The sequence below is a fragment of the Crotalus tigris genome, unplaced genomic scaffold, assembly GCF_016545835.1.
Source record: "Crotalus tigris isolate CLP2741 ecotype Arizona unplaced genomic scaffold, ASM1654583v1 scf7180000017673.840971, whole genome shotgun sequence".
NCBI lineage: Eukaryota > Metazoa > Chordata > Lepidosauria > Squamata > Viperidae > Crotalus > Crotalus tigris.
The window spans coordinates 181,791-207,947 of NW_024096558.1; the positions used below are offsets into that span (position 1 = coordinate 181,791).

General features: G+C 40.2%; 1 protein-coding gene across 2 annotated transcripts in view; it reads left to right on the forward strand.

Annotated features, from left to right (window-relative positions):
- The first annotated feature begins 7,374 nt into the window (after positions 1–7,374).
- Positions 7,375–26,157, forward strand: part of TRIP10 (thyroid hormone receptor interactor 10) — an 87,905-nt gene continuing 69,122 nt past the window's right edge. The window contains exon 1 of one of the 2 annotated variants that reach the window (XM_039337264.1): positions 7,375–7,672. In XM_039337264.1, the coding sequence (XP_039193198.1) occupies positions 7,649–7,672 (24 nt within the window). In that variant the 5' untranslated portion in view covers positions 7,375–7,648. The remainder of the gene's footprint in view (positions 7,673–26,157) is intronic. The other variant, XM_039337265.1, reaches the window with a different exon arrangement.

The window sequence follows — 26,157 nt, forward strand, 5'->3', positions numbered from 1 at the left end:
TGGCTGCTTTAATATGGATCTTGAATCTTGATGCATTGTAATCCATTGAACTTCTAATGCTACATTTTCCAGTGACTTTCAGCTCAAAACAATTCACTGTCTAAATACACTGACAGACCAAAGTCCATCATAAGTAATAAAATTAGAATACTCTATTATGAAGATTAATTGTTAAATAGTTGTTTATGTGAAGGACACTATAAGTTTACTATGCAGCAGAGAATGTTCTATAGTGTATTATTGTAATTTCACACCAAAATTATGCAATCCATATTGAGACCATTAGAATTAGAATAACAGAGTTGGAAGTTGTAATGAAGAAAAAAAATATCCTCACCAAAGTCTCTTATTAGGAGCCTGAAACAGATGTACTTCAACAACACAGCAACTCCTTTCTGGATTTTCTCAGTGAGTTAAGTGAGATTACTTACCTCATTGCATTTGTATGTACAGTAGCTAAGCTAGTAGTTCTGAAGCAAAACAATATTTGTATTATTGTTTTGGGATGAGATAAAATGTGCTTTAGAGGGCAACACTTGGCTGAGGCACATCCTCTTATACTCTGGTTTTTATGACCACTTTTGATAAATATCAATGCTTTATGTACATTACTATTACATGTACTCCCTGGGTGGTGCTAAATGGATGACAACAACCAGATGCAGCCATACTGCCCTCTTGGGCCTCACAATCATAACAAACAGAAGTGCGTAAAATCTAATATCTACATTGTTCCTTAGTTTTTCAAAACCAGTTAATTAAATGTGGGATCTCTGCTTGATAGGAACATTATCAAATATGCAATCCTATTAATGGCTTTCAATCTGATTTCCATTCTGTGTTGAACCCCCTTTTATAAAGACAGTTGCTGCTGTTGTGTAGTTGCCTAGAAAATGCTTGACTCACTGACTGCATTCATGTCTAATGATAAATTATTTTTTATGTAACCATACTTTACAAAGCAGTGGGTAGTTTTTGCACTTTATTGTTTATACAACATATAACTCAGGCTAAGAACTCAGGTTCCATGCTGCCCTGGAACAAAAGCTGAGACATCCAAGATGAAATGTCTTGTTTAGACTTCTCTTTCTAAATTTTACCGGATGGTTATTAGAATAAAATTATTTTGTCTTGAGTATATATGTGCAGGTAGTCCTCAACTTACAACTGTAATTGAGCCCAGAATTACGGTTGTACATTGTACCAGTCATTGAGCAATCATGACCAACCCAATTCTATGACTTTTTTTGAAGTGATTGTTAAGTGAATCATCGTGGTCATTAAGCAAATCTGCAGAACCCATTGTCCACAATGGGCATTTTTTGCTGGAAACCAGATGGATAGGCCTGTTTCCATTAAAAAACATAAACTGCAGTCATATGATCGCAAGGATGCTGCAAATAAACATATATGTGGGCTAATTTCTGAGGAGCCAAAATATTATCATATCGTGGTGGGAGGGGGAAACTATTGTTACTTTGCATCTGTGTTGTAAGTATCTTTTTTGGAGTCCGTTATAACTGAACAGTCACTAAGTCATAAGTTGAGGACTATCTGTACTAAAATATATTTCCTATTGGTACCCTTCAGAAATATTAAGCCTACAACTGTTATCTGGTTGGAAACTCTGGGACTTGTCATCCAAACCACATCTGGAATATTAAGATAAGATAACTTTTATTGTCATTTTTATACTGTGGGCACAATGGCACACATCAAAAATGAAATTTAGTTGCCCGCTTTCAAGTGAAACACATATATGACACACACCTAAACATACTATGAACAACATATGTATAGACCCACATCCCTACAATATACATAGCAAATAAATATTAAATATGTCCATCTTGAATATATAACGGAAGGAGGAAGCTTGAGAGTTCGCAAGGTTAATGTTGCATGGAATGAAACTATGGCTGAATCTGGATGTTCTGCTATGGATACTATGAAGCCTCCTCCCAGAAGGTAACAAGGAAAACAGGTCGTAAAGAGGATGTGTAGTGTCCCAGATAATCTTATGGACCCTGCTCAAGGAGTGCTTCTGTGCTATGTCCTGGATGGGAGGGAGGGAACTGCCAATGATCTTTTCAGCCATTCTCACCACTCTGCACCGCCTTCCTGTCTGAAGCAGTGATGCCTCCAAACCAGACTGTGATGCTGTATGACAGGGTGCTCTTGATCGTCCCCCTGTAGAAAATGGTCAGGACGGGGGAAGGAAGATGTGCTTTTCTCATGCGGCGCAGAAAATGCAGGCGCTGCTGTGCCCGCTTCACCAGTTTTTCATTGTTGAGCTACCAAGTCAGCCTACTCATTAGCTGCGCACCCAGGAATTTGATGCTGGTAACCATCTCCACAGGTGAATCATTTATGCACAGAGAAGTGTGGCTGTGCCTGCCTTTTCTGAAATCAACAATGATCTCCTTGGTTTTTCTGGTATTTAAAACTAGGCTGTTTTCCTCACACCAGTTCACCAACCTTTTAACCTTGTGGTAAGCTTCCAATTTGTCATCCTGAATAAGGCCCACTACTGTTGTATCATCTGCAAACTTCACAATATGGTTGGTGGAAAACCTAGCACAACAGTCATGGGTCAACAGGGTGAACAGCAGCAAACTTAGGACGCAGCCCTGAGGAGAACCTGTGCTCAAGACAATGGTATTAGAGGTATTTGTTCCAACTCGCACATATTGGGGCCTGTTGGTAAGAAAACCAAGAATGCAGCTGCACAGAGGAGTGTTTAAGCCTAAAAGGCCCAATTTGTCTACTAGATGCTGGGGAATGATTGTGTTAAACGCCGAACTGAAGTCGACAAACAGCAAACGCACATGAGTATTTCTTTCCTCTAAGTGCTTCAGGCTCAGATGGAGAACGGAGGAAATAGCATCCTCCGTAGAGCAATTTGGTCGGTAGGCAACTCAAGGATCTATAGGTGGCAGTATAATCTAATATACTGATGCATGGGTGGATAATGTGCATCAATCTAATAGTCATACAACATTTAGCAGGATTGACAGACTGCTGGGAGTTGTTTTAAAAGAGCTACTGCTGTCTTGATCACGTGGCCATGGGGATGCTGCAACAGTTGTGAAAACAGTCATAAGTCACTTTTTTCAGTGCTGTTATAACTTCAGTCAGTAAATGAATGGTTGTAAGTCAAAGACTACCTGCATACTTTTAGGAAGCAAGCCAATATCTCAACCTTGTTTCACTCTAGATCATTATAACACCGTTAAAGGATTATGTGAGGGCACATATACACATATATTATGCCACGGGGTTTTACACACAGTCCTCAACTTACAACAGTTCGTTTAGTGACCAAAGTTACGCCACTGAAAAAAGTGATTTATGACCATTTTTCACACTAATGCAGCATCCCTATGGTCACATGATCAAAATTCAGACCCTTGGCAACTGGCTCATATTTATGATGGGGTCATGGGATCACTTTTTGTGACCCGACAAGCAAAGTCAATGGGAAAGCTAGATTCACTTAGTAACTGTGTTATTAACAACTGCAGTGATTCACTTAACAACTGTGGAAAAGGTGTAAAATGGGGCAAAACTTAACAACTGTCTCGCTTAGCAACAGAAATTTGGGGCTCAATTGTGGTAGTAAGTTGTGGACTATCTGTACTTTGCAGACATTACAGCTTGGAAAATAGCATTTCCTTCTGATATTAGTTGGTCCTGAAGTTCACATGCAAAAGGAAGCAAAATTTCCTAAAATTAGGAGCATGGAAAACTGGTGTGAAGTTTCCTGCTATGGAGGGTCAAGGTATATTTTGCTGAGCAAGTTTCTTATGCTTACTACAAAAAAGCCTTGAAAAACTTTGTTTTTTATCGAGTTTGATGAAATTCTATATTTATTCCTGGGCATAAGTTTACCTCTAAGGAAAATATATGTCATGTAAACAAGGAATCCAAAAACAAGGAATCAGGAGTGAGAAAATCATAACCTGCCTGCTTTCCTGGAATTTTGCAGAAATGAATAACAAATAGCAGGGAGTCTGCAGAGTTTTATTTCAGTAACATCTGGAATGCCACATGTTCCCTTGCATGCTATTCTTACTGGCCAGCTTCATACATCTTATTAAGCCACTGAATTGTTTGCTTTTGCCTTTGAAGATCATATCAATGTGATAAAATTCATTTTAACTTAAATCCCAGTTATTTCAACAGGACTCGCATTCAACTAACTTAGTCCACATCTAGTGACACACATTGCCTTGTTTTAACCAAGGTTGGCTTCCTATGTATTAAAATACGTCATAAATCATGATTTCTAATAGAAATGACATAGTTCACATATGCTAAGCAAAAGCAAACAAGCCTCATTATGGTTTAGTGTTATGCAGATATTGACTTACAACCTTTCGTTTAGCAACTATTTGAAGTTACAATAGTACTGAAAAAGGTGACTTACAACTGTTCCTCACACTTATAACCACTAGCAGCATCACCACAGTCACAATTAAAATTCATGCATTTTGACAACTAACAAGGTCACCATTTATGACCTTTCCAGCTGGCTTCACTCAACCATGGCAAGAAAGTCATAAAATTGGATGCGACTCACTTAACAACCACCTTGCTTAGCAACAGAAATTCTGTTCCCAATTGTGGTTGTAAGTGAAGGACATATATGAAGACCACAATACTTGGAATACTGCATCCAGTTTTGGTCACCACGATGTAAAAAAGATGTTGAGACTCTAGAAAGAGTACAGAGAAGAGCAACAAAGATGATTAGGGGACTGGAGGCTAAAACATATAAGGAACGGTTACTGGAATTGGGTATGTCTAGTTTAACGAAGAGAAGGACAACGGGGGACATGATAGCAGTATTCCAATATCTCAGGGGCTGCCATAAAGAAGAGGGAATCAAGCTATTTTCCAAAGCACCTGAAGGCAGGACAAGAAGCAGTGGGTGGAAACTAATCAAGGAGAGAAGCAACCTAGAACTAAGGAGAAACTTCCTGACAGTGAGAACAATTAATCAGTGGAACAACCTGCCTCCAGAAGCAGTAAATGCTCCAACACTGGAAGTTTTTAAGAAGAGACTGGACAGCCATTTGTCCGAAATGGTGTAGGGTTTCCTGCCTGAGCAGGGGGTTGGACTAGATGACCTCCAAGGTCCCTTCCAACTTTAATATTATTATTATTATTATTATTATTATTATTATTATTATTATTATTATTATTATTATTATTATTATATTCTCTCACTTCTCCTTCTACATTGTATATTTTATATTTCACTTCCATCAATATAGGTAGTGCTCCTTTTTCAGAACTGATGCCAACCAGTTGAAGTCCACTGCGCTCTGTGAAATCTTAAGCAATAATAAATGTGTGTGTCTTTAGAGTTTTATCAGGCATTCCATTTTTACTCCTGCAGTTCTTCCTCTTCCTCCTTTGAAATCCACTACATCTGCATGGGCTGGTGACCATCTGAATAAGATGGGAATAATACTAAGCAAACATTCCCCATTTATCTGCAGGATTAGCTTCTGACTGAATTTTAAACTCAGTTTTATTTTTACTTACCTGGAGCAGTGACAATTGCTCACAGAAAATTTCTCTATTTCCAGAAAAAAATGGAAACCATTTTTGTTAATTTTTACATGTTTTTAATTGGATATTCTAATTAGAACATAGAATCATAAGGCTGGAAGGGACCAGAGGCATCTTACAGATGAGACGGGTGGCATACAAATTTAATAAATAATTAAAAATAAATAAAGGAAGCTTGGAGGTCTTCTATTTGCTCCTTGCTCAAGGTAGGAGATCTTATATCATCTTGGACAAATGATTGTCCAGTCTGTTTTTTGAAAACTGCAGTGATGAAGCACCAACAACTCCAAGAAGCAAGCTGTTCCATTCATTGTTCTCACTATCAGGGAATTCTAGGCTGGATCTCTCTTAATCATCTTCCACCCATGCCGTCCTGTCCTCAGGTGCTTTGGAGAATAAGCCAATCCCATCTTTTCTGTGACTGTCCCTCAAGTTCCCAAAGACAGCTATCATGCCCCTCCTAATCTGTTTGATCAGCTAGATATACCTGGCTCCCTCAACATAAGTAGCGCTTGTTAAAGAAGCATACTTAGCTAACACCACTGACTAATTTATCAGTCTTTCAAATGACATGGGACTGTTTCACTATGCCCCATGCCCATCCCAAAAAATTATGTTTAGGTGTAGTAGGCAACAGAGGCCAGATTGCTCCAAAGAGCACTTTTTGTTTGTTTGTTGGAAAGGAATAAGAATGAAGTGGGAGTGGCCAGAGATACTACTACCGGTATGAAATCTTAAGTTGTGTTCCTTTGGCCTTGGTTCCATGGAACTGAAGGGACAGATGTTGCCTTGAAAGCAACAGTCCTGTTCACCTTTTTGACAGGGCAATCCAATCAATCAATACGGCTTTCTTCTACTGTTGCTTGCATCTTCCAGACATTCACGTGCTTTATTTGCATGTTTGCAGCACCAGTAACACCACTGATTTCCTTAACTGTTGTTTAACAAGATCTACCGACACGCCTGGGTGCTCCTTATTAGCTGCGGGGGATGCTCATTCCAGCAAAGGAAAAAAAAAGAGGGAGGGGAGGATTTATTTTATTTTATTGGATCATAAGGCAGAAAAGGGGCTAGCAAACATTCGGCTTCAGGGAATTCTTGGCAAGCGTCCGCAGCCGCAGGAGTTCAACCAGGCGGGAGGAATGCGGGAACGCCCAAACCACGCTTTCCTAGGTGAATCAGCTAGGCCGGGAGAACGTGGACATCTGGAAGGATTGGCCGGGGCTTAAGGGTCGGTCTCGACTCAAGTCTTCTCTTCCCCAGGAGGCGGCCAAAAACAAAAGCCCAGCGCCTGCTGCTGTAAAAGACCTTTTATATCCACTCCGGCAACTTGGTAGCGATAAAAAAAAAAACAACAATCGAGGAGATCCGCTACCATTGCATGGGGAATGGACGGCTTGTTTTTCTAAACAACGTCTCCCCACGCCCTGAATTCCGGGCCGGGGGTCAGCCCTAAATAAACGTGCTTAGGGCCGGCTTGAACTGCCTTGTCAAATTTATCTGGGAAGTATTTCTTGGAACCAAGCCAAACGCCACAAACCAGCGTGCATTTTTGTGGGTTCTGCGCAGCTCTTGCAAGGAAGATGTTAGCAAAGCCAGCAACAAGCCTCGTGGATTTTTCAAGAAGCTGCTGAATTGGTCCTCAAGGGACCGCGCTGGATTTTTTCCTCAATCAACGGTGGTGGTCGGGAGCTCGGGCACTGAGCTCCGTCCGGAGAGGAGCAGTGACGCCGGTATCTCAAAGGATGGCGCTCTCGACCTTCTGGATCCTGACGGGCGGGTGAGGGACGGGCTGGGCGGTCTACGCGCGTCAATAAACTAGGAAGGCGAAAAGAGATCGAGACAAGCCGTCCTGGCGCAAAACAAGGCAACCCACTCGGGCTGACGACTCCTGACTGCGCCTTTAAGGATCGTCGTCGGGGGCGGAGCAGGGAGTGTCCCAAGCAAGCGCTGAGGTTGTGCGGCCGGAGGAGTGGGGACTTTCTGGGGTAACGGCGGCAGCGGCGAGTTCGGCTTCGGGTGGGCCTAACGAGAGAAAGCGAGGGCGCACGACGGGAGCGCAGCCAGCATGGACTGGGGCACGGAGCTCTGGGTAAGCAAGCGCGCAACCCGCTCGCCTGGGCGCTCTCCTTGGAAGTTACCGCGCTCACGATTTCCTGATTTATCCCTCCCGCTTGTTCTTTTTTCTCTCCATGTCCCGCCACTTGGCCTCCATGCCCCCACCCAGGCTTGTCCATTTATCTCTAGACCTCCGGAAAGCTTGGACCTTTGTCCTCTTCGCCAAGCAGAGATTGAGTTCTCTGTTCCTTCCTCCCCCCCCCCCCCCAGCATCGAACTCTCTTTCCACCGTTAGCACCCGTTCCCACCTCTCCTTAAATAGACGCTCATCCCAGGACACCCCGGGCGCTTATCCTGGACCTTTTCGGGTTTGGCTACTCTTGATCTGTTTTTTCCTTCCTTGGCCTCATAAAAGGAAAGCATGGTTTTGGAATGGGAATCGTGGATGAGTCGTTTATCTTCCATGAGTAATGAATTTAGAATTTCCTATGTCGTTAAGTGTTGTAGACTAGAGAAAATTACAGGGCAGGTTTAGATAGATATCTTTTGGTCCAGGTAAGCAAGATCACCTGGAAGAAAAGGAGGAAGTACTTCTATATTCTTGATTTTGGAAATTTAAAGCTATTATGTTTGTACCACCATAAAGAGTAACCCAGTTCCCTTTCTGGTCTGGAAAAAAGTTGGCCTACATATTGCCCCTATAGAGGACTGGAACACTTGATGGACCTCTGTGTTGGATATGCCAGCTTCTGCAACACCATATGGAAGGAAGCCTGGATAAAAGCTTGGTGCCCTAAGCAGCCACTTAGGAATCTTTGTATGATTTAGTCTGACATGCATCTGGGGTAGATATGCAATAGCATGATTGTTTAATGCTTTGCATAGGGCCTGCACTATCGTATTCAAAATCACTCATCATGAAGGGTACCAATAGTATGTGCTTTCTTGAGTAAACTTGAGTATTTGACATTAAAGGATTGAATGACAAGAGTAGCTAACTTTTTAAATTATTTTTATTTCTCCAGAGTGGAGATCAGTCTCATATATACATTCTTGCTTCAAAATAGGCCACTGTTGGTGATCTTCACAAGAATTCCAGCAAATGGTTTATAAGTCTGTGAAAAGTACCTGCTGTAGATATAGAACAGGCTTTTCTCCAGGATCAGCTTTAGTTTTTCTATTACTGAAACACACAAGCAAGGAAGATACAGGATCCTAAGGATGCCTTTTGTAAGTTGCTGGGTCTAATCAGAGATTAACTCTAGCCTCATTGCTAGAATAGCACAAGCTATTCCTGGCACACTGCAATGGCACAGACAAAGTTTGCCCTTTGCAAGAGAAACAGCAAGGAGAAGATTCATACTCAAAACAGCTTTCACCACCATATGAACGACTTTTAAATTGTTTTACCCTGCATTTGTAAAATACAACAAGAACTTCCTGAATTTGCTAATTCTTTCCTGGGGATGGTCTAATATATAGTTGTTTGGTTTGTTTGGTTTGCCAACTAAGCTCCAACAGTGAAGGGAAGTTGATTGCTTGGGGTAGGGAAGCAGCAGGAGGCATTAGCAGGGAGAATCAACAAACCTGGGGAACTTTACATGTCCCTGAACATCATCATTAACTTAATAATGCCTGTGAATCATACAGTTCTACCCTCTGTTCAGGGTACATTGGAATTTCCCTTTGGGGAATGGTGGCCAGTACTGGGCAGATTTGTTTAACCTATTGTTCAAGTTGCTTCTCCTGAGATCTGGATGTGGCCTGATGAATTTCCTAATATATTTTAGGAGAGATTTACAAGCTTTTGGCTTGAATCTCCTGATGCAGAGAGCTTAAAAGAGGCTGGGTTTATATTGGTGAAGTGAGCAGGAACTGACATCTAGGTGTTTATGACCTGCTTGTGCTGTTTGCATGAGTGTTGTCTTCACTATTGATCTCCTTCCAGAGTAATGACTGCGGTTCAAACCTCTTTTGAATTCTCCAAAATCACCAATACATTACTGTAGTTTGGGGAGACTAGGGGAACCCAAACTACAGTAATGCACTGGTGATTTTGCAAAGTTGTAATGACAAAAGTTGCCTTACAATTCATCGAATTATATGTATGAAGGGAAGACAATCCATTAAGTTGTCTGTGGAGATTCTTGATCATCCAAGTCGTTGTCCAAAAGTGTTTTTCCAAGGCAACTGGACTTTCTTAGTCTTTTTTTTTTTGAAAATGTTTCATTTCTCATCCAAAATGTTTTCTAAATAAAAGAAAACACAAGAAAGTCTAGTTGCCTTTGGAAAAGCACCTTTGGACAACCCATTAGCTTGCTTTAAATTCATTCTTACGGGAAAGTCCCAATTTCAATATCAGACAAGTCACATTGGTCTTTGGGAGTTTCTCACACCCAAGTGAAGTGTTATATGTGTAGTAAGATAATTAAATCTGAAGTTTCAAGAGACTTCTTACCATTTTGGCAACCTATGTCTTTATGCTATCTTTTGCTTTTTTCTGAACTGAGTAATATTTACTCAGGTGATGGTTATAGAAATGAATGGAGCTTTTCCGTTATATAATGTGACTTTGGCAGTAGAATGTAGAATATCAGGATTGAAAGGCCTTGGAGATCTTTTAGCCCTGCTTATTTGTCCAAACTCTTTTTTAAAACCTCCAGTAATGGAGCACCCACAACTTCTGAAAGCAAGCCATTCCACTGATTAATTCTAACTGTCAGGAAATTTCTCCTTAATTCTAAGTTGGATATCTCTTTAGTGAGCTTTCATGTTTGACTTCTTGTCCTACCCTCAGGTACATTGAAGAATAGGTCAACCCCTTCTTTGTGACAGCCCCTCAAGTACTGGAAGATTGCTATCATGTCACCTCTAGTTCTTCTCTTCCTTAGATAAGACATACCTAGTTCCCACAACTATTCGTCATATGGCAGCCTCCAGACCTCTTATCATCTTTGTTGCTCTTCTCTGCACTCTTTCTAGAGTCTCATCATCTTTTTTGTATGGTAGTGACCAAAACTGGATGCAATATTGCAAGTATGGTCATACTAATGTAGTATAAAATGTTACTAGTGATACTGTCCCTCTGATGGTGCATCCTGGGCAGAACTGCATTGGATTATTTGGCAGCTGCAGCATACTGCTGGCTCATACTTAAATGCACTGCATGCTTCCTTCCATGTAGATGTAGTAGCATTAAGAACTAGATGCTGAGTGCGGCAGATCAACCAGTTGTGAATCCTTCTAGTGGTACTATTGTCTCACATTTTTCTATCATATCAAGAAGTAGGCTATGGTCTACTTTGTCAAAAGCCTTATTGAAGTCTAAGTAAACTATTTAATCTTTCTAAATGTATGTAATATACTAGCACATATTTATATTTGTATAATGTAAATATAAGGTTATATACCAAAAACTAGTAATCTTGATTATACTTCTTATTTGTTAGCCATTCAGTCATCTCTGACTCAGTTGTTGGGTAAATTCCACGAAAGAAAAGAAAAGAGAGTAGAGTAGAGTAGAGTAGAGTAGAGTAGAGTAGAATAGAATACAGTTGGAAAAGACCTCGCAGGTCTTCTAGTCCAGGGCTTTTCAACCTTTCACAGATTGTACCACTTTTAGGACATGACAATATTTTATTTATTTATTTATTTATTTATTTATTTATTTTATGAGACTTATATACCGCTTTAAGTGCAATCACTCTCTAAGCAGTGTACACCAGTAAGCAATGTATATATATATTTACATTGCCCCCAACAATCTGGGTCCTCATTTTACCTACCTCGGAAGGATGGAAGGCTGAGTCAACCTTGAGCCGGTGAGATTTGAACCGCTGACCTGCTGAACACAGTCAGCTAAAGTGGCCTGCAGTACTGCACTCTAACTGCTGCGCCACCACCAGTGCTTAGCAAGATGTCAAAAAAAGGGGGGGATTTTGGGTTTTACTGATTAGATTCATTTGTTGTTATAGAAATGGCTAGTTTATAATACAGTTATAAAAAGTTGAGGTTCAATGTTAATGCTTCCTTCTACTGCAACAGAGGAAGTATGTTCTTTTCCCCTTCTCCTCCTCACTTTCCCCCCTTTTTCCTCCCCACTGTGTCCTACTATTTGCTTTTGTATTTTTGTATTTTATTCTATAATCTAATAAAGTATTACAAACTGTAGAAAAAAAGAAAAAAAGTACCAGTTTTAATTTCTTCTGTGGCTGTTCCTTTGCTGAATCACTTTCCTGTTGCAGTGACAAATGTATGATAAATTCAAACTTGGCACTTTTATGACTTGTGGACTTCAACTCCCAGAATTCCTCAGCCCTCATGGCTGGTTGAGGAATTCTGGGAGTTGAAGTCCACAGGTCTTAAAGTTGCTAAGTTTGTAGACTCGTGAGCTAGCTGGTTGGCCCTTCTGAGCTTTTCCAATCCCTTCCCTGTACCCTTAAAGACACAGGAATCAAGTGCAAAGGAAGAAAATAAAGAAACACAAACTCTGTTTTTTTTTTTCTCTTGAAGCTGCCTCAGGCATGTCACATGTCACAATGTTGCAATCCTTGACTGAAAGGCTCCGGCAATTGCGAAAAGCTTTCGCTTTAAATTAAGCCTATTTACCTTCAAAGAAAACTTTCTAAAAGCCACAGACAGACTCAGTTAAAGGGAATAAAACTAATTACATTTGTTTAAAGGGATTAAACCTTTCCTGATATCTTTTTTCCCCTTCCCCCACCCAAACCACGTTCTTTTATAGCCTCTCCTCTCCCCTTTTTCTTCAGTTCACCTCCAGCTCCAAGCTGCTTGGGGAAGCCAATCAGCTGGAGCCCTGCAGCTACTGGGGCTTCTGCCAAGCCCAGGCAGTCCTGCAGCTGCCTCTCCCTCAGGCTTGGCTCGCTTTGGCTCATTCCCCTCCTATACATGGCTAGCAATCACGTACCACCTGCCATGTGGCAAAGTACCACAAGTGGTACGAGTACCACCGATTGAAAAGCCCTGTTCTAGTCCAAACCCCTGCTCAAACTGGTGACCCTATACCATTTCAGACAAGTGGCTGTCCAGTCTCTTCTTAAAAGCTTCCCATGATGAAGCACCCACTTCATGAAGGCAAGCCAACTTCTGTAGGCAAGCAATTCTCATTGTTAGGAAGGTTTCTTCTTAGTTCTAGGTTGCTTTCTCCTTGATTAGTTTCCAACCATTGTTTCTAGTCTTGGCTTCTTATGCTGTGGAAAATAGGTTGACTCCATCATCTTTTTGGCAGCCCCTCAAATATTGGAATAGTGCTATCATCTCCCCCCCCCAGTCCTTCTTTCCTCAAGATTAGCCATGCCCAATTCCTGCAACCGTTCTTCATATGTTTTAGTGTCCAGACCCTTAATCATCTTAGTTCCTCATCTTTGTACTCTTTCCAAAGTCTCAACATGTTTTTTTTTATAATGAGGTGACCAAGACTGGATGTAGTATTCCAGGTGTGGTCTCACTAAGCTTTTATAACGCTTACTACCGTAATATTTCATGTGATCGTGACCCTATCCCTCTATGCAACCAAGGATTGCATTGGCATTTTTGGCTGCTGCCACACACTGCTGGCTCATATTTAAGTGATTATCCACTAGGACAGTAGTTCTCAACCTGAGGTCCATGGACCCTTGGAGGGCCGCTATGTCACACAGAGTCCACGAAGGCTTTAAGAAATGTTATGATTTAAATCTTGAGTTAAGCCTTCATGGTCCATGGCCATGATCCATGGCTACAAAAGGTATTGAAAGGGGGTCCATAGTGAAGAAAAGGTTGAGAACCACTGCACTAGGACTCCAAGATCCTTTTCATAGTTACTGCTTTTGAGCCAGGTTTCACTAAGCATTTTGCTGATCCATTAATTTAGTCACCTTGTCAAAGAATGAAATAAGATTTGTTTGGCATGGTCTGTTTTTGACAAATCCATGTTAATTTCTGGTTATAATTTTACATGCTATAACTTTAATATTGTCATAACTTTACATTTTGTGGAATTTCATTCTGAGTTTCCTTCTATGCAACTGCACTATAAATATGTTTGTTGCTATTAGGGAGGATGTGATTTTGTTGAAACAAATTAAAGACCAAAGTCGAACTCATATAAAAAGAATTTATGGTGTTTTAGTGGAATTGGATTCAGAAACAGAATTAGTTAAAGATTGTATGGTTAAATGGGCTCAAAATTTTGAAGAGCCGATCTTATTAGATACATGGGAGATAATTTGGGTGAGGAATGTTAAATTCACACAAGCTCAAAATTTACGAGAAAATTTTTACAAAATGTTTTATAGGTAGCACCTTGATCCAGAGAAGATGTCTCGTATGTATCCAAATCTGCAGCCTAAATGTTGGAGATGTGGTTGCTTGGATGCAACGTATTATCATATTTGGTGGTCATGTAAAAATATAAAGGCTTTTTGGATTAAGATTTGGTGGAATATTCAAAAAAATTTTAATAGAAGGATAAAATTTACACCACAATTGATTTTGTTAGGCATTATTGTTGATTGTGATGATAAAGAAATTATTTTAATGTTGAATTTAATTACAGCGGCAAGGCTGCTGATAGGGCAATACTGGAAGAAGGAGTTTTTGCCTACTTTAGAGGAATGGTTTCTTAAAGTTTCTTATTTATCTGAAATGGCAAAAATTTTGGCTTATTTGAAAGATCAATCGCAAGAGAAATATTTTTTGGTGTAGAAAAGATGGGTGAATTTTATACAGCATAAATATGAGATTAAAAAGTATTATCTAGCTTTTGAATAATTTATGTTTAAGGTAACGATTAGAACTATTGTTTTGTTTTGTTTTTATATATTGGAGTTAAAGTATTTAAAATTTTGTTGTTGTTTTTTTGAACGTATTTATAATTGTTTGATGTTTATTTAAGTTGTAAGGTTTTTCTTTAGTTTTTATTAACCCTGTATTCAGCTCTGGGAAGAAGGGGGGAGGATGATGGGTGGGAGGGGGGTGGGAGAGGGGGATTATTTTATTGTAAAACTGTAAAAATTTTCAATAAAAAAAATATGTTGGTTGCTTGAATACATCTTGTGACTTGCAAAGAGGCAGCAGAGAGTGGTTACATTGCTTTCTTCTGTAGAGATTGAGATTAAATTCTCAGTCTTGAGTTTCCTCCTATAAGAGAACTTGGCCTCTTTGGTCATACTTCTGAAGTCTAAAATGGAACAGCAGTTCCATGCTTTAAAGAGGAGCAAAAGAACAAGGTGATATAGTTTGTGTTCTTAATTTCTGTGGCTGCATTCTTGTGAATATTTAGGACAAACTTCACTACATTTTTTTCTGGTCTGGCTTCAAACAGCTTGCATAGGATTTGGCTGTTTTTCAGGATTGACATTGGGGCTTATTTCTTCTTAACAAAACCAAATTTGTACCAAAATTCACTCCACTATTTTTCAAACTAGTAAAGCTGATAGCTGATATTTCTTTTAAAAAGCATTAACTTCCTGGTGATGGTTATTGTTCCCTTTTTGTACCCATTGATATGGATGCAGTCTCTGTCCATGAATTTTTTGTTTTTCCCCCAAGCTTTCTCTCTGATAGTTGAATTAAAAGGTACAGATTAATGGGTTATTATAATTTAGCATTTTCCCAGGAATGTAGTGGACTGGACTGGAATCAGGATTCTTTTAAATAAATATATTGGATGCGAAACCTTATTGTAAACATTTAATTATTGCTTCGATGTCATTTACTGTTGTAATCTTCTTGAATGACAAATGCTCACTAGAGAGCTTCTTGCCATAATCATATTTTTCTATCAATACTCCATCTCCATTACACTCTTGTATTTCTCCTTTCATTGATTTAGGGTGTGTTATGTTCATGGCTGGGAAGGATTTTTTTCCCCTTTGTGGAAAGTAATTAGTTTGGAGGATATGGTTACAAACAGCTGTTCCTTAGCACTTTTCTATGGCTAATGCTTCTGCAGTAGCCAAGAAAGGCAGTGGAAGGTATATTATACCCATGAAGTTGTTACATTTACTACCCTAAATATTCAGGTTCTTTTGCTTTATTGGGAGGTCTCTTAATGTGCTTTTGGAATTTTTAAAAAATTCTTCAATCAAGAGAGTAGCAATCTTTTCATCTGAATATGCTTAAAAATCAGCATCCAGAAGGGCAAAAATCATGAGATTTGCAACTGAAAGTGCAGGGGTCTATTCAAAGATTTGGCTCATTTTATTAGTTTCTTTTCACTCATATTTGCACGTTGTCATCATGATAACTGGTTAACAATTTGCAGTCAAAGAGCATGAGCCACAGAGAGGCCTGGGGACTGCAAAAAAAAAGGATCTGTGGCCACATTAAGACTTCCGATTACCTAGTTGAGCTTTAAATTGTAAAGTTGCGTAATTGTGCATTAAATCACTTGCACATCTGTGCTTTTTACAGGAGCAGTAAAAAGCTGCTGCATTAGCTGCTGCAGCTTCCTGTGGAATGTCTCACTGGTAACAACCTGGAACTGTTCTATATGAACTGTGGAATGATCCTCACTGTAATTTACCCAGTTTGATATAAAGTCTTGTCTTCCTGAAGAGAACACTCTGTTTCATTAGATTCTATCTGATCTGCAGTGTTGGTTTCATCTTTTGGCCTCTCATTTTGGCCTTGCCTCCCTGAATATAAATATAAAAGAGTGAAGGCTGAATAAATGAATGATTGTGACTACTGTCCTAGTGGTGGGAAGCTTTGGTCTGGTGTTTCTTCTCCTTAATTTCTCTCTCTCATCCCTTTACCCAGTGTGTAGACACATGTGTGTCTGCTCCCCAGTTAAAGCCAGCTAGTCTCTTGGAATGAAATTAGTTGCTGTGGAAATTGCCTTGCACTTCATGCATTCCTGGAAGGGGGATGGGGAGGGCAGAGGAAGAAGGGCTGATGTGTGTTTTGACTGTGAAGTGGAGGGAATTAGATTATCCTGGCTGTGGGGGAAATGGATGCCAAGGATTGGGTAATTCAGAATAGAGTAGGAGAGGGAGGTCTACAGCATTGTCAAGGAAACCAAAAGCTTAGTTGATTTTTGTGAATTCCAGCCATTTCCTGCTTGCTTTCCTCAACTTCTAGGAACCTGACCTTGCCAGTCAGCCCTAGATGAATCAAAGTATTGCTTGAGCAGGAAATCTAAATTCATGGCGTTCTCTCCTCCCCTCCCCAGCGCTACTCCATTAGGAAATCTGAACATTATTATTGCATCATGGTGATTGCATTAGCCAGGAGAAGGAAGTGGAAAGACGGCTCTCCGGTTAAATTCACAAGATGCTCCAGGAACATTCTGCTGAGACATAATAAGAAGGACTTTGGAAGAGCTTTGGCTGTGCTAGTAGTGGCAAGCTCACCATGGTTTAAGAAGCTGCCAAGTGGGTGGAGTCAGATTGCACAGATATTGGTCCTTAGGGAATCTAATGTGAAAAAATCCTGTAAGAGTTTCTGAGTTGCTTATTTGTTTGCCCTTCTGATATTGTCCTATATCACTAAATTGACCTTCTCTTTATTTCAAAAAGGCCCAAGTGCTGCTTAAAGAGGCTTGGCATTCTTCAAAAAATATTCCCAATCAAGGAAGCATCCACAGTGTAGATGCAAGGAATTGCATTTCCCAAATAGTGCTATATTGCTTGCTTACTCATAAAAAGAAAGTGAACCAGATTTATTTTTTCCATCCCAGTCTAAGAGAAGCCATGACCCCTGATTCAAGAGAGATAGTACTTAACAATAGCATTAGCACTTAGACTTTATATAACAGCTCCATGGTGCTTAGAGATGATGCAAGGGAAAGGCAGGCTTGGGGTTTTTTCCATTTGTTAACTGGTTCTTTTGGTTTGAGGTTGTACCCAGCCTTTATGGTCCAGAATACGCTATGTCTTGAAGTGAACCAAATGCTCTGATGTTGTGAGTAGCTGCTGTTGCAATTAACATTGCTAGCAAGAAGCCTAGAGGAACTGGTGAGAGTCAGAGCCATTTCCTAAGAGGAGTCCATCCGTATGTAGAATATGAAGAGAAGCATATTGGAGCAGTGCTCTCTGGCTCTCTCTTCATTCTTCTCCCTAGACATGGTTCCTTTCTGGTTCAGTATGAAACATTTAGCTCTTGGTTTAATTTTCTCAGTTATTTTTGTTTTAATTTTTATTATGTAGTCAATCAGGAATATTTAATTCCTTTTCCTGTTTTTAACAAGTCAACATCATGGCTTCATTGAACATTAATCCCCGCTCCCAAAAGAGTGTTCTGATCACATTGTAAGTGTGCTTTAAGGAGGCCTAAATCAAAATTATCAGAGGAAAAATAAGCTTAGATTAAAAGAAGAGAGCAGAGCTGTCTCTTTGAGGTGATCTCATCTGAAAAATATGAAATACTTTATTAATTTGCCTGCTGTTTGAAACAGCAGGAAGGAAGGAAGCACTGCCATCATAAAGGATAATAGGCTCCCACCTCCTTTGTGCTTGATTCTGATCAGTATGTTATCTCTATTCCCTCCCTCCCTTCTAAAGAGATCCTTACTCCATGACTCCCTCATCTCCACTACTTATCATCTTGGTAATCTCATGATTTTGCTGTTGCTTGATCATTCTCTGTAGTTCCTATTGATAAGATTTAGCACCATTGTATTTGATAAAGGGACCCTCCAAGTCCCTTCCAATTCTATTATAAAGCTTTTTATCGTGGTGACAAACAAACTTTATCTTGATTAATTAATAAAATCAGTGTTACTGGAATCCCGGTGGCAACTTTCAGGAGCTTGGGGAAATCTGTTTCAGTAGCAAATCTATAAGTAAAACTTTTTTTCTCCATTCAGTCATATCCAATTCTCATATAGTGCCTGGACATGTCCTTGCAGTTTTCTTGGCAAGGTTCTTCAGAAGTGGTTTGCCATTGCCTCCTTCCTAGGGCTAAGAGAGCAGGCTTTGTGCCTTAGTGGCTCTCAGTTAAAACTTAGTTAAAGGTTAAACCATAAGCAGAGCTCTGCAGGATTAGGCCAAAGACCCATAGAAGCCAATATCCTCTTCCTATAGAGGCCAAGCAGATGCCAAGAGAAGGAACTGATGCTCTTCTATCAACTTGGACTAGTTGTGGAGAACTTTTCGATAGTTTTCCTGTGGCAAAAAAAAAACAACAACAACATTTTTTGCTCAGGCTTAAGCTTGGTGTTGTTGACTGTTCTTTTACCTGTAGTTGTATGTACATGCACATGTGCAATTTCTATTACATTTCAACCTGGAATCAGTTTTCTCAAGGGCTGTAAACATTTTTGAGTGTTCTGTAGCTTTAAGTGTGAGTGCTGAAAAAGGAACCAAATTGGATTTTATAATTCATGCTGCCATTTGTGTTTTTAATGTTGATCACTAGTCATAAAAGGTGTAATTGGGTAAGCAGTGGCTTCTGATATAAATTGAAAAGTTTATACCAGATCTCTTTTTTTTTCCTTTTAAGTCTCCACTCCTTCTATAGCTGTCTGAATTTATGACTGAACCTCTCGCCTCTCCATACCACCAACCTCCTTGTATCCTAAAAATAAGCTATGGTGGAAGTAGTGACTTGGCAAAATCATTGTAAAGCAAATGCCAGGATCCAAGAGATATTCTGAATGTTCTTTTGTTTTGACCTCACTTGCAAATGAGCAACAGAACAGAAAAGGTGTCAACAAAAAAAATACTGGGGTCCTTTAGATAGCCAACCTGACCATCTACTTTCAAAGAAAGCAAGATTCTGCAGATCACATAAAAGGAGAAGTGTGTATTATGTGGAGCTGCGTGTCTCCATGCTGTCCCCTTTCTTTTTCTGTAGTCCTCTCCCATATGACATGGCCTACATCCAAAAAGCCTCCAGAAAAACAAACTTCACAAAGGCATAAACACACTAAAGGCAGCCAACTCTGTCCCTGTGAATTTTTTTTCTTGCCTATACCTGCCTCTCTATTGTTTTGTTGAAAGTCCAAGCCTTTCAGCTTTGGACCGATAAAATGAGGATTATGGCTCTATCAAAACGGGGAGGAAAATGGTAGCATTTTCATATGAATGCCTACAGTACTTTTAGCTCCAATTGTTAGATTTGGAAAACTGGGTTCTAGAATCTTATTTGACAGGCCTCTAGAATTACAAATTTAGTTATCTGAAGCAATTTGTAATAACTTAACAAAGGTTAATCTTTTAGGCTGTTTTTTTAAGTAGAATTTGATTTATTTTAGCCAGAGGGTTCTGGTTTAAACAGACACATCACATGACATATTTCAGTTTTTTCTTTATTTGCTTTAGTTTAAGAGTAAAATCAGGTAGTGGGATACCTAAATGAAAACTGAAAAATGTGTTCATGATGCAGACAACTGTTTCTCATTCAAACACTATCAAAGCTATAGCACATGAAATTACACATTTACCATGTAATCTGAGATAAGTTTTCAAATGATGGAGCAAAAAATGTAAAATACTTTGTAATATGGATCTGAAGCAAGATCTTTTCATTTCTCTGAGTACATTTCCTCTGCTTTCTTTGATTTTTTTGGAGGGGGGGATTTAAATCTCTTTTGTTGCTCCTTTGAAACTTAAAGTCATTGTACAGAAAGGCACGAGTTTCATTGCAAATGAATGTTTCTGGGGCTTTTGTGTGGCTTGGGACTTAAATACACTTCATTTTCCTGTGTTTTCTCCACTTGCCAGATATGAATAAAAGAGAGGACACATTATCAAACTCTGTACCATACAATTTCTCATCCAGAAGCTTGTTTTTTCAGATACGAGTCCTTTTGGGGTATGAATGAATTAAGTACCTATTGATGTATTGAACAGGAAAGCTGTTGTTGGTTTGTTTTTTTCTTCCAGCTTTATCTTAACAAACCACTTTTGATGTTAGGAGAGAGAAGCTTTCATTTTACTTTATTTTTCATGAGTGTCCTTCAAATACTTTGGATTTCAGTTCTCATCGGATCTGTATAGTCTAGGGCAGAAGATTGTGAGAGATGAAGTTCAAAACGTGCCTATTCTTGTGATATTTGTACTTGTCATAGTAAAGGAATGAATCTCAATCAGAAAAATGTTTAAGTGTTGTGCTCAGCTCTTAATACCACTCCATGCTCCCCCCACCTCCCTCCCAAACTGTTTTGAATTTGAGCTCTCTTGTATCTTGCAGGCTTCCTGGTAACTTTCCAGCAACGTGTACCATGGGAGAGACAAGGCCACACAAAAAGCCTTTGGGCAAGGGGATGAGAGAGCTGATTAGTCTGGGGTTGCCAGAACAATGCAATTCCATGACTCAGTTGAGGTTGGCCTCATTAGAATTCCTGCTCTGTTTATCCAAGCTGCCGAAGCGCATTCCAGGCACTGCTGCTTCAGTCGTAAGAGGACTTTGTGCCTCAGCCCACTGCGCTCCCAGGCTCTTCTCTAAATTGCCCCATGCATTTCTGCCCCCAATTTACAAAGACTGATTGGCTTGCAGCATTGCCAGATGGGTTGTTTGCCTTACTGTATAATCTGCTGTTTGTTGAAAAGGGCAACTCTTTGGAAGGGCTCTTGAAGCTCTGCTGATGTTGTTTAGTTAAACCTCTACCTGAAGATTGAATTCTTTAATACATGAGAGTTACTGTGGCATAGGTAAAGTTGAGCTGCACTTTGGGAAATATCTGCTTTGAGTCTTCCCTTTGCCTCTTAGTGGCTTTAAGCAACCCACTCCCTTTCAATCCACTCCCTGCTGGTTGCAATATGGAAGTGATGCTGATCTGTCTTGAACTGGGAGGGAGTTAGGGAGAGCATGGAGTCCTTGACTTGTCTTACAATCCAGTCCTTGACTTATAATCATTCATTTAGCAAATGTTTGAAGTTAAGACAGCAGTGAAAAATGTGACTTTCAACCAGCCCTTGCACTTAAACTGTCATAACAACTCCAGGGTCATGTGATCAGAATTCAGTGCTTAGCAACCTGGCAGGAATTTACAACAGACACAGCATCCTGGGGTCATGCGATGACCATTTGTGAACTTCCCAGCGGGCTTCTGCCAAACAAAGTCAATGGGGAAAGCCAGATACACTTAACAACCACATGATTCATTTAACAACTCCAGTGAGTCATTTAACTATGGCAAAAAAGGTAGTAAAAGCAAGCAAAACTTACTTAACAACTGCCTTGCTTAACTATGGAAGTTCTGGTCCCAATTGTGGTTATAAATTGAGGACTGCGTGTAATGATTCCAACACCAAGAACTTTGTTGTGTAGATTTGGATATTTTATCAGCTTTTGATAAAATACTTCTATATGTTTGAAATGGAGCCAGTTGTTTTTTTATCTGAAAATGGGCATTTTTTTTTAAAGAAACAAAAATATTTTGATAATTGCTCTGGACATATTGCTGTTAGGATAGTTCTGTGACTCAAGGTTGCATTTTGAAAAGTGACCCCAGCACTCCAGCATTCAGTTTCAGTTTATTTTGGTCAAAGATTAGCCAAAAATAACACAATTCCATACAAAGTATAAATTAAAACATAATATATCTAGTAGATACTATTAATATAAATAAAAACCCTAACCTTTTATGCATAATGATTAAGATAGCAAAATTTTGCAACCTGAAATGTATTATTTTATGGTTTATAGCCGCCAGTAGCAAAGAACCATAAAAGGATAACATACAAGAATTGGTATAGCAAGCAGTGAACGTGCATCTCTAATCATTTTGCATGTATTAGAACATCTCTCTGGAGTCATATGAATAAAACCATTCGAAGGAAGGAATCAGCTATGTAAAACTGCTGAAGGATGTCAATATCTTCCTCAGTTTGACCTGGTAATGTCTATTTTGCTAGCTATAGGCATTCTCTAAATTACCAACATGTAATCACTTTTTCCTAAGTCTTCTATCAGTTTGGGCAGCAATATTCCATAAGTACTGCTTAATAATTTCTCTTGCCTCAGAAAATCTAAAGGTAGTTAAGATTGATGAATATTGGCCTATACTAGCCACCTTCTGTTCTACAAGTAGACCATAATTGAATCTGGAATTATGGTTGTAAATTGTGGTCATCAGTTGAAGCATCATGTGAGTGAATCAGATTTTCTGACATTTTTTTATAGTGGTTGTTAAGCAAACCCATTTTACCCCAAAGTATGTTTTTTGCCAGAAACCAGACATAAACATCTGGCAAAAAACACGGGATGCTGTAAACAGCATAAAGGTGAGCTATTGTCAACCATACAAAATGTGACCATGTGGGAGAGTGTGGCCATTGTAACTTCAAAAACAAATTGTAAGTAGTTCTGGCTAAGTCTGTCACAACTAGTTGTAAGTTGAGAACCACATGTCAAGTGCAAAGAACTAGGAATATTTGCTGGATTCCAAAGGCTGAAGAGTTTATTAATACTACCTAACAGTCAAAGCTAAATTGACATGAAATATGGCTCAACAGAATTGGGCCTCTTATGGCTGTGCAATGATTCCAAACTGATAACATATTTAACTCACCTTCTAGCTCAGCCTGATCATCTCCTATATCACCTCTACTTCCTATATTCAGCTTGAATGTTTATCATGAAGAATCAGAGGGATAAAGCTGGAGTGTTAACATTTCAATCTAAGATGGAAGTGACTAGAGCTAGAGTCTTTCAAGACTGAGATCTTAGCACCTCTAACATGCAGGACTTGAGTACAGGCCCCAGAAAGCTGCTTCTCTCCATTCAGGACAAGGCACATCAATTCAAGACTCTGTCAAAAATGGGTGCAGAGAGAACCAATATCAGTCACATGTGAAGGGACTAGTGAAGGGACTATCTATGAATGTACATTGGACAGAACTGGGGTTTTGGCATGTTTCCATACATATTATTTCCATGTGCTTTCTATAAGACATAGGTAATATTATTTTATAATTCAATAAGCTGCTTAAATAAACATTACTAATTATTGTAGAATAGTACTTTATTTTATATTATCCTCAACATGCTAATTTACATGCAAATATACTCTTTTAGCTGTATTTACATACAGTTTATAAAATGGATACCCTTTTTTGTGATGTGAGTTCTCTGTCTGGATCTCATCTATAGGCAAATGGATGGAGATGATCCTGTTATTTGTTTATTTTATAAAAATTGATCTGAGGATAGAATATGGATTTGTTTTGAACAGGTCCTTGTGCACAATACTACTCCATTCTCAGAGCAGCAGAGGGAGTCTTATCCCAGCCTGTGAACCTGACTCAATCTGGAAATCGTATGATCCTGTCTTGAAAACTGGAAAACTCAGCACTGATATTTAATATGTTATACAGGCCCTATGACTTGATACCTCCACAGGCCTTGTTCCATCCTTTTGGTATCTGAGGTTGATGTGTTCAATCATAGTAAGGATTGTTTGACTTTTGTCTTAACACGTAGCATGAACCCAGACACGTGTGGCTATTAGCAACGAGCCAAACAAACCAAGGTTTAGAGAACAGTCTCTGCTGGATATGTTTGTTGCTTCAGTTGTTAACCATAGCAATCTATATTTATTATGGCATTTACAGCTTGCCTGCCCTCAAAGGAGCTCAGAGTGTCTGTTGGGTTCTGCTCTAATATTAGTCTATTATTCTAAATAATTTCCATGCTACTTGCCAGGTTGCTGGAATTACTTCCTCTGTAAAATTCAGTCAGTGATTGACCTAAACTCATCTATTGAAGATGGATTTGAACTGTATCATGGTTTGGAATATTGTGTGAACTCAGGTCTAGCTTACTGATGTAAAAGGCATTTTCCCACAGTGCCTTGACTACTTCTGGCCAAGACGGCTATTTGAACAGGCAAGTAATATGTGATGCGTGAAGCAAGCTTCTCCAGCACTGGAGATGGATAATCCACGCAGTGGGTTGAGACTGTATTCCTGGCCAATCAGATCAGTCAGCCAAAGTTGCCACGCCCTGTCCTGGACCATGATTCTCCAGTCTTGACTGATCTGGCCATACAGAAAGACCTACAACTTTGGCTCCTGGGCAGGTATAGTTCCTTTCCATTGGGGGGGATTTCTTCTAGTAGCTGAAATTGCTTAGTTTAAAAGTTAATTAGAGATAATTTAATTCAATTTAATTGATTACTCAAAAATTTCCTGGCTAAATTGTAAGACTCAGGAAGTCAGATTCCCTATAGGGGAAACCACCCCCACTTAAAAGGGGGAAATCCCTAACTCCCCTCCCTAACCCAAACCCCAACCACCTTCCAGCAGCCGCCTTAAACAAACGGGAGGCTCGTGCAACCCCTCGCGTTAAAAAGAAAGAAAGAAAAACAGAAAGGCAGGCAATTAGCGAGGGGAGCGGAGGACAAAGGGGACGCATGCTGGGAGGGAGATTGATTAAGGGAAACAGCTGGCGTGCGAAGGAGCAGTCTCTTTCACTCACCAGGCTGCTCAGGATTTTTAAACGAGGCGCCATTGTCTGCAAAGCTGGGAGCACGCGCGGCTCTTTGTTACAACCGCACGTGGCACAGGCAGCCCTTTTAGCACAGGCGCAATAATCTCCTGCTCCTTTTAACACATGCGCAGTAGTCTCCTGGCAGCGGAGGCCATATTTTTGTCCAAACAGGGGATCTAAGGCTCCATGTGAAGCATAGGTTCAGCCGCTGGAGTGAATTAATAGGCAAGCAGTACTGGGGTACTAAAGCATCTATTATTCATTCAGAGACATTCAAATCAGACACATAGCTGCGGGTTCCAGGACTTGGTGTCTTCAATCTAAAGTAAATAAGAACCTTTCATAGCTAACGTGTTTAGTTGCCTTTGGCTCCTTCCGGACTTCGGGTCCCCCATTAGTGGCCCATACGCTTCTGGATTTAGTGGTGGGTTCCAGGCATCCCCAGTCGCGTGCCTGTCCTTACCCACCATAGTCAAGCCGGGTTCCAGGCATTCCCATTAGCATGCCTGTTCTTATCCGTGCACAGTGACTAACTCTGACAATTTTGCAGAGTCTGCTCCTGAGTTCCAGACGCCCCCAGTAGTGCGCCTGTCCTTACTCAAAGTTGGAGCTCTCCTACTACCTGGGTCCCCCCTATCGCGGCCCGGCGTTAGTGGAGAATGGAGGAAGCAATCATTCCCTCCACTGGAGCCCCGCCTTCATCCTCTGGAGCACCTGCTTCAGAGGATTCGGAATCCTCTGCAGCCCCTAGAAAGGCTGCAAGGAAGTCATCAAAGAAGGCTGACAAACAGGCAATCAGAAGACACCAAGCCCTAGAAAAAGAGTTCGACAGAGCCCAGAAAAGGGCCAGAATTGAAAATAGGCAGAATGGGGGGATAGGTCCTGATCTACCGCTGGGTCTCCCTTCATCCCCACGGGCCATTTGGTCATTAGGGAACTCATCACAGTCCCAAACAGAGGGTGGGATAGGCGAATTCTCATCGCTCTCCCGATCCACCTCCCCACGGAGGTTACAGGAAACCCCGAGGACCATGCTAACCACAGCACCTGCAGGGTCGCAGGCAATGGTTACTCCTCCTGCATTGACGGGGGATCTGCTAGGTACCCTAATAGCGCAGGCAGTGGACTGTGCATTTGAGG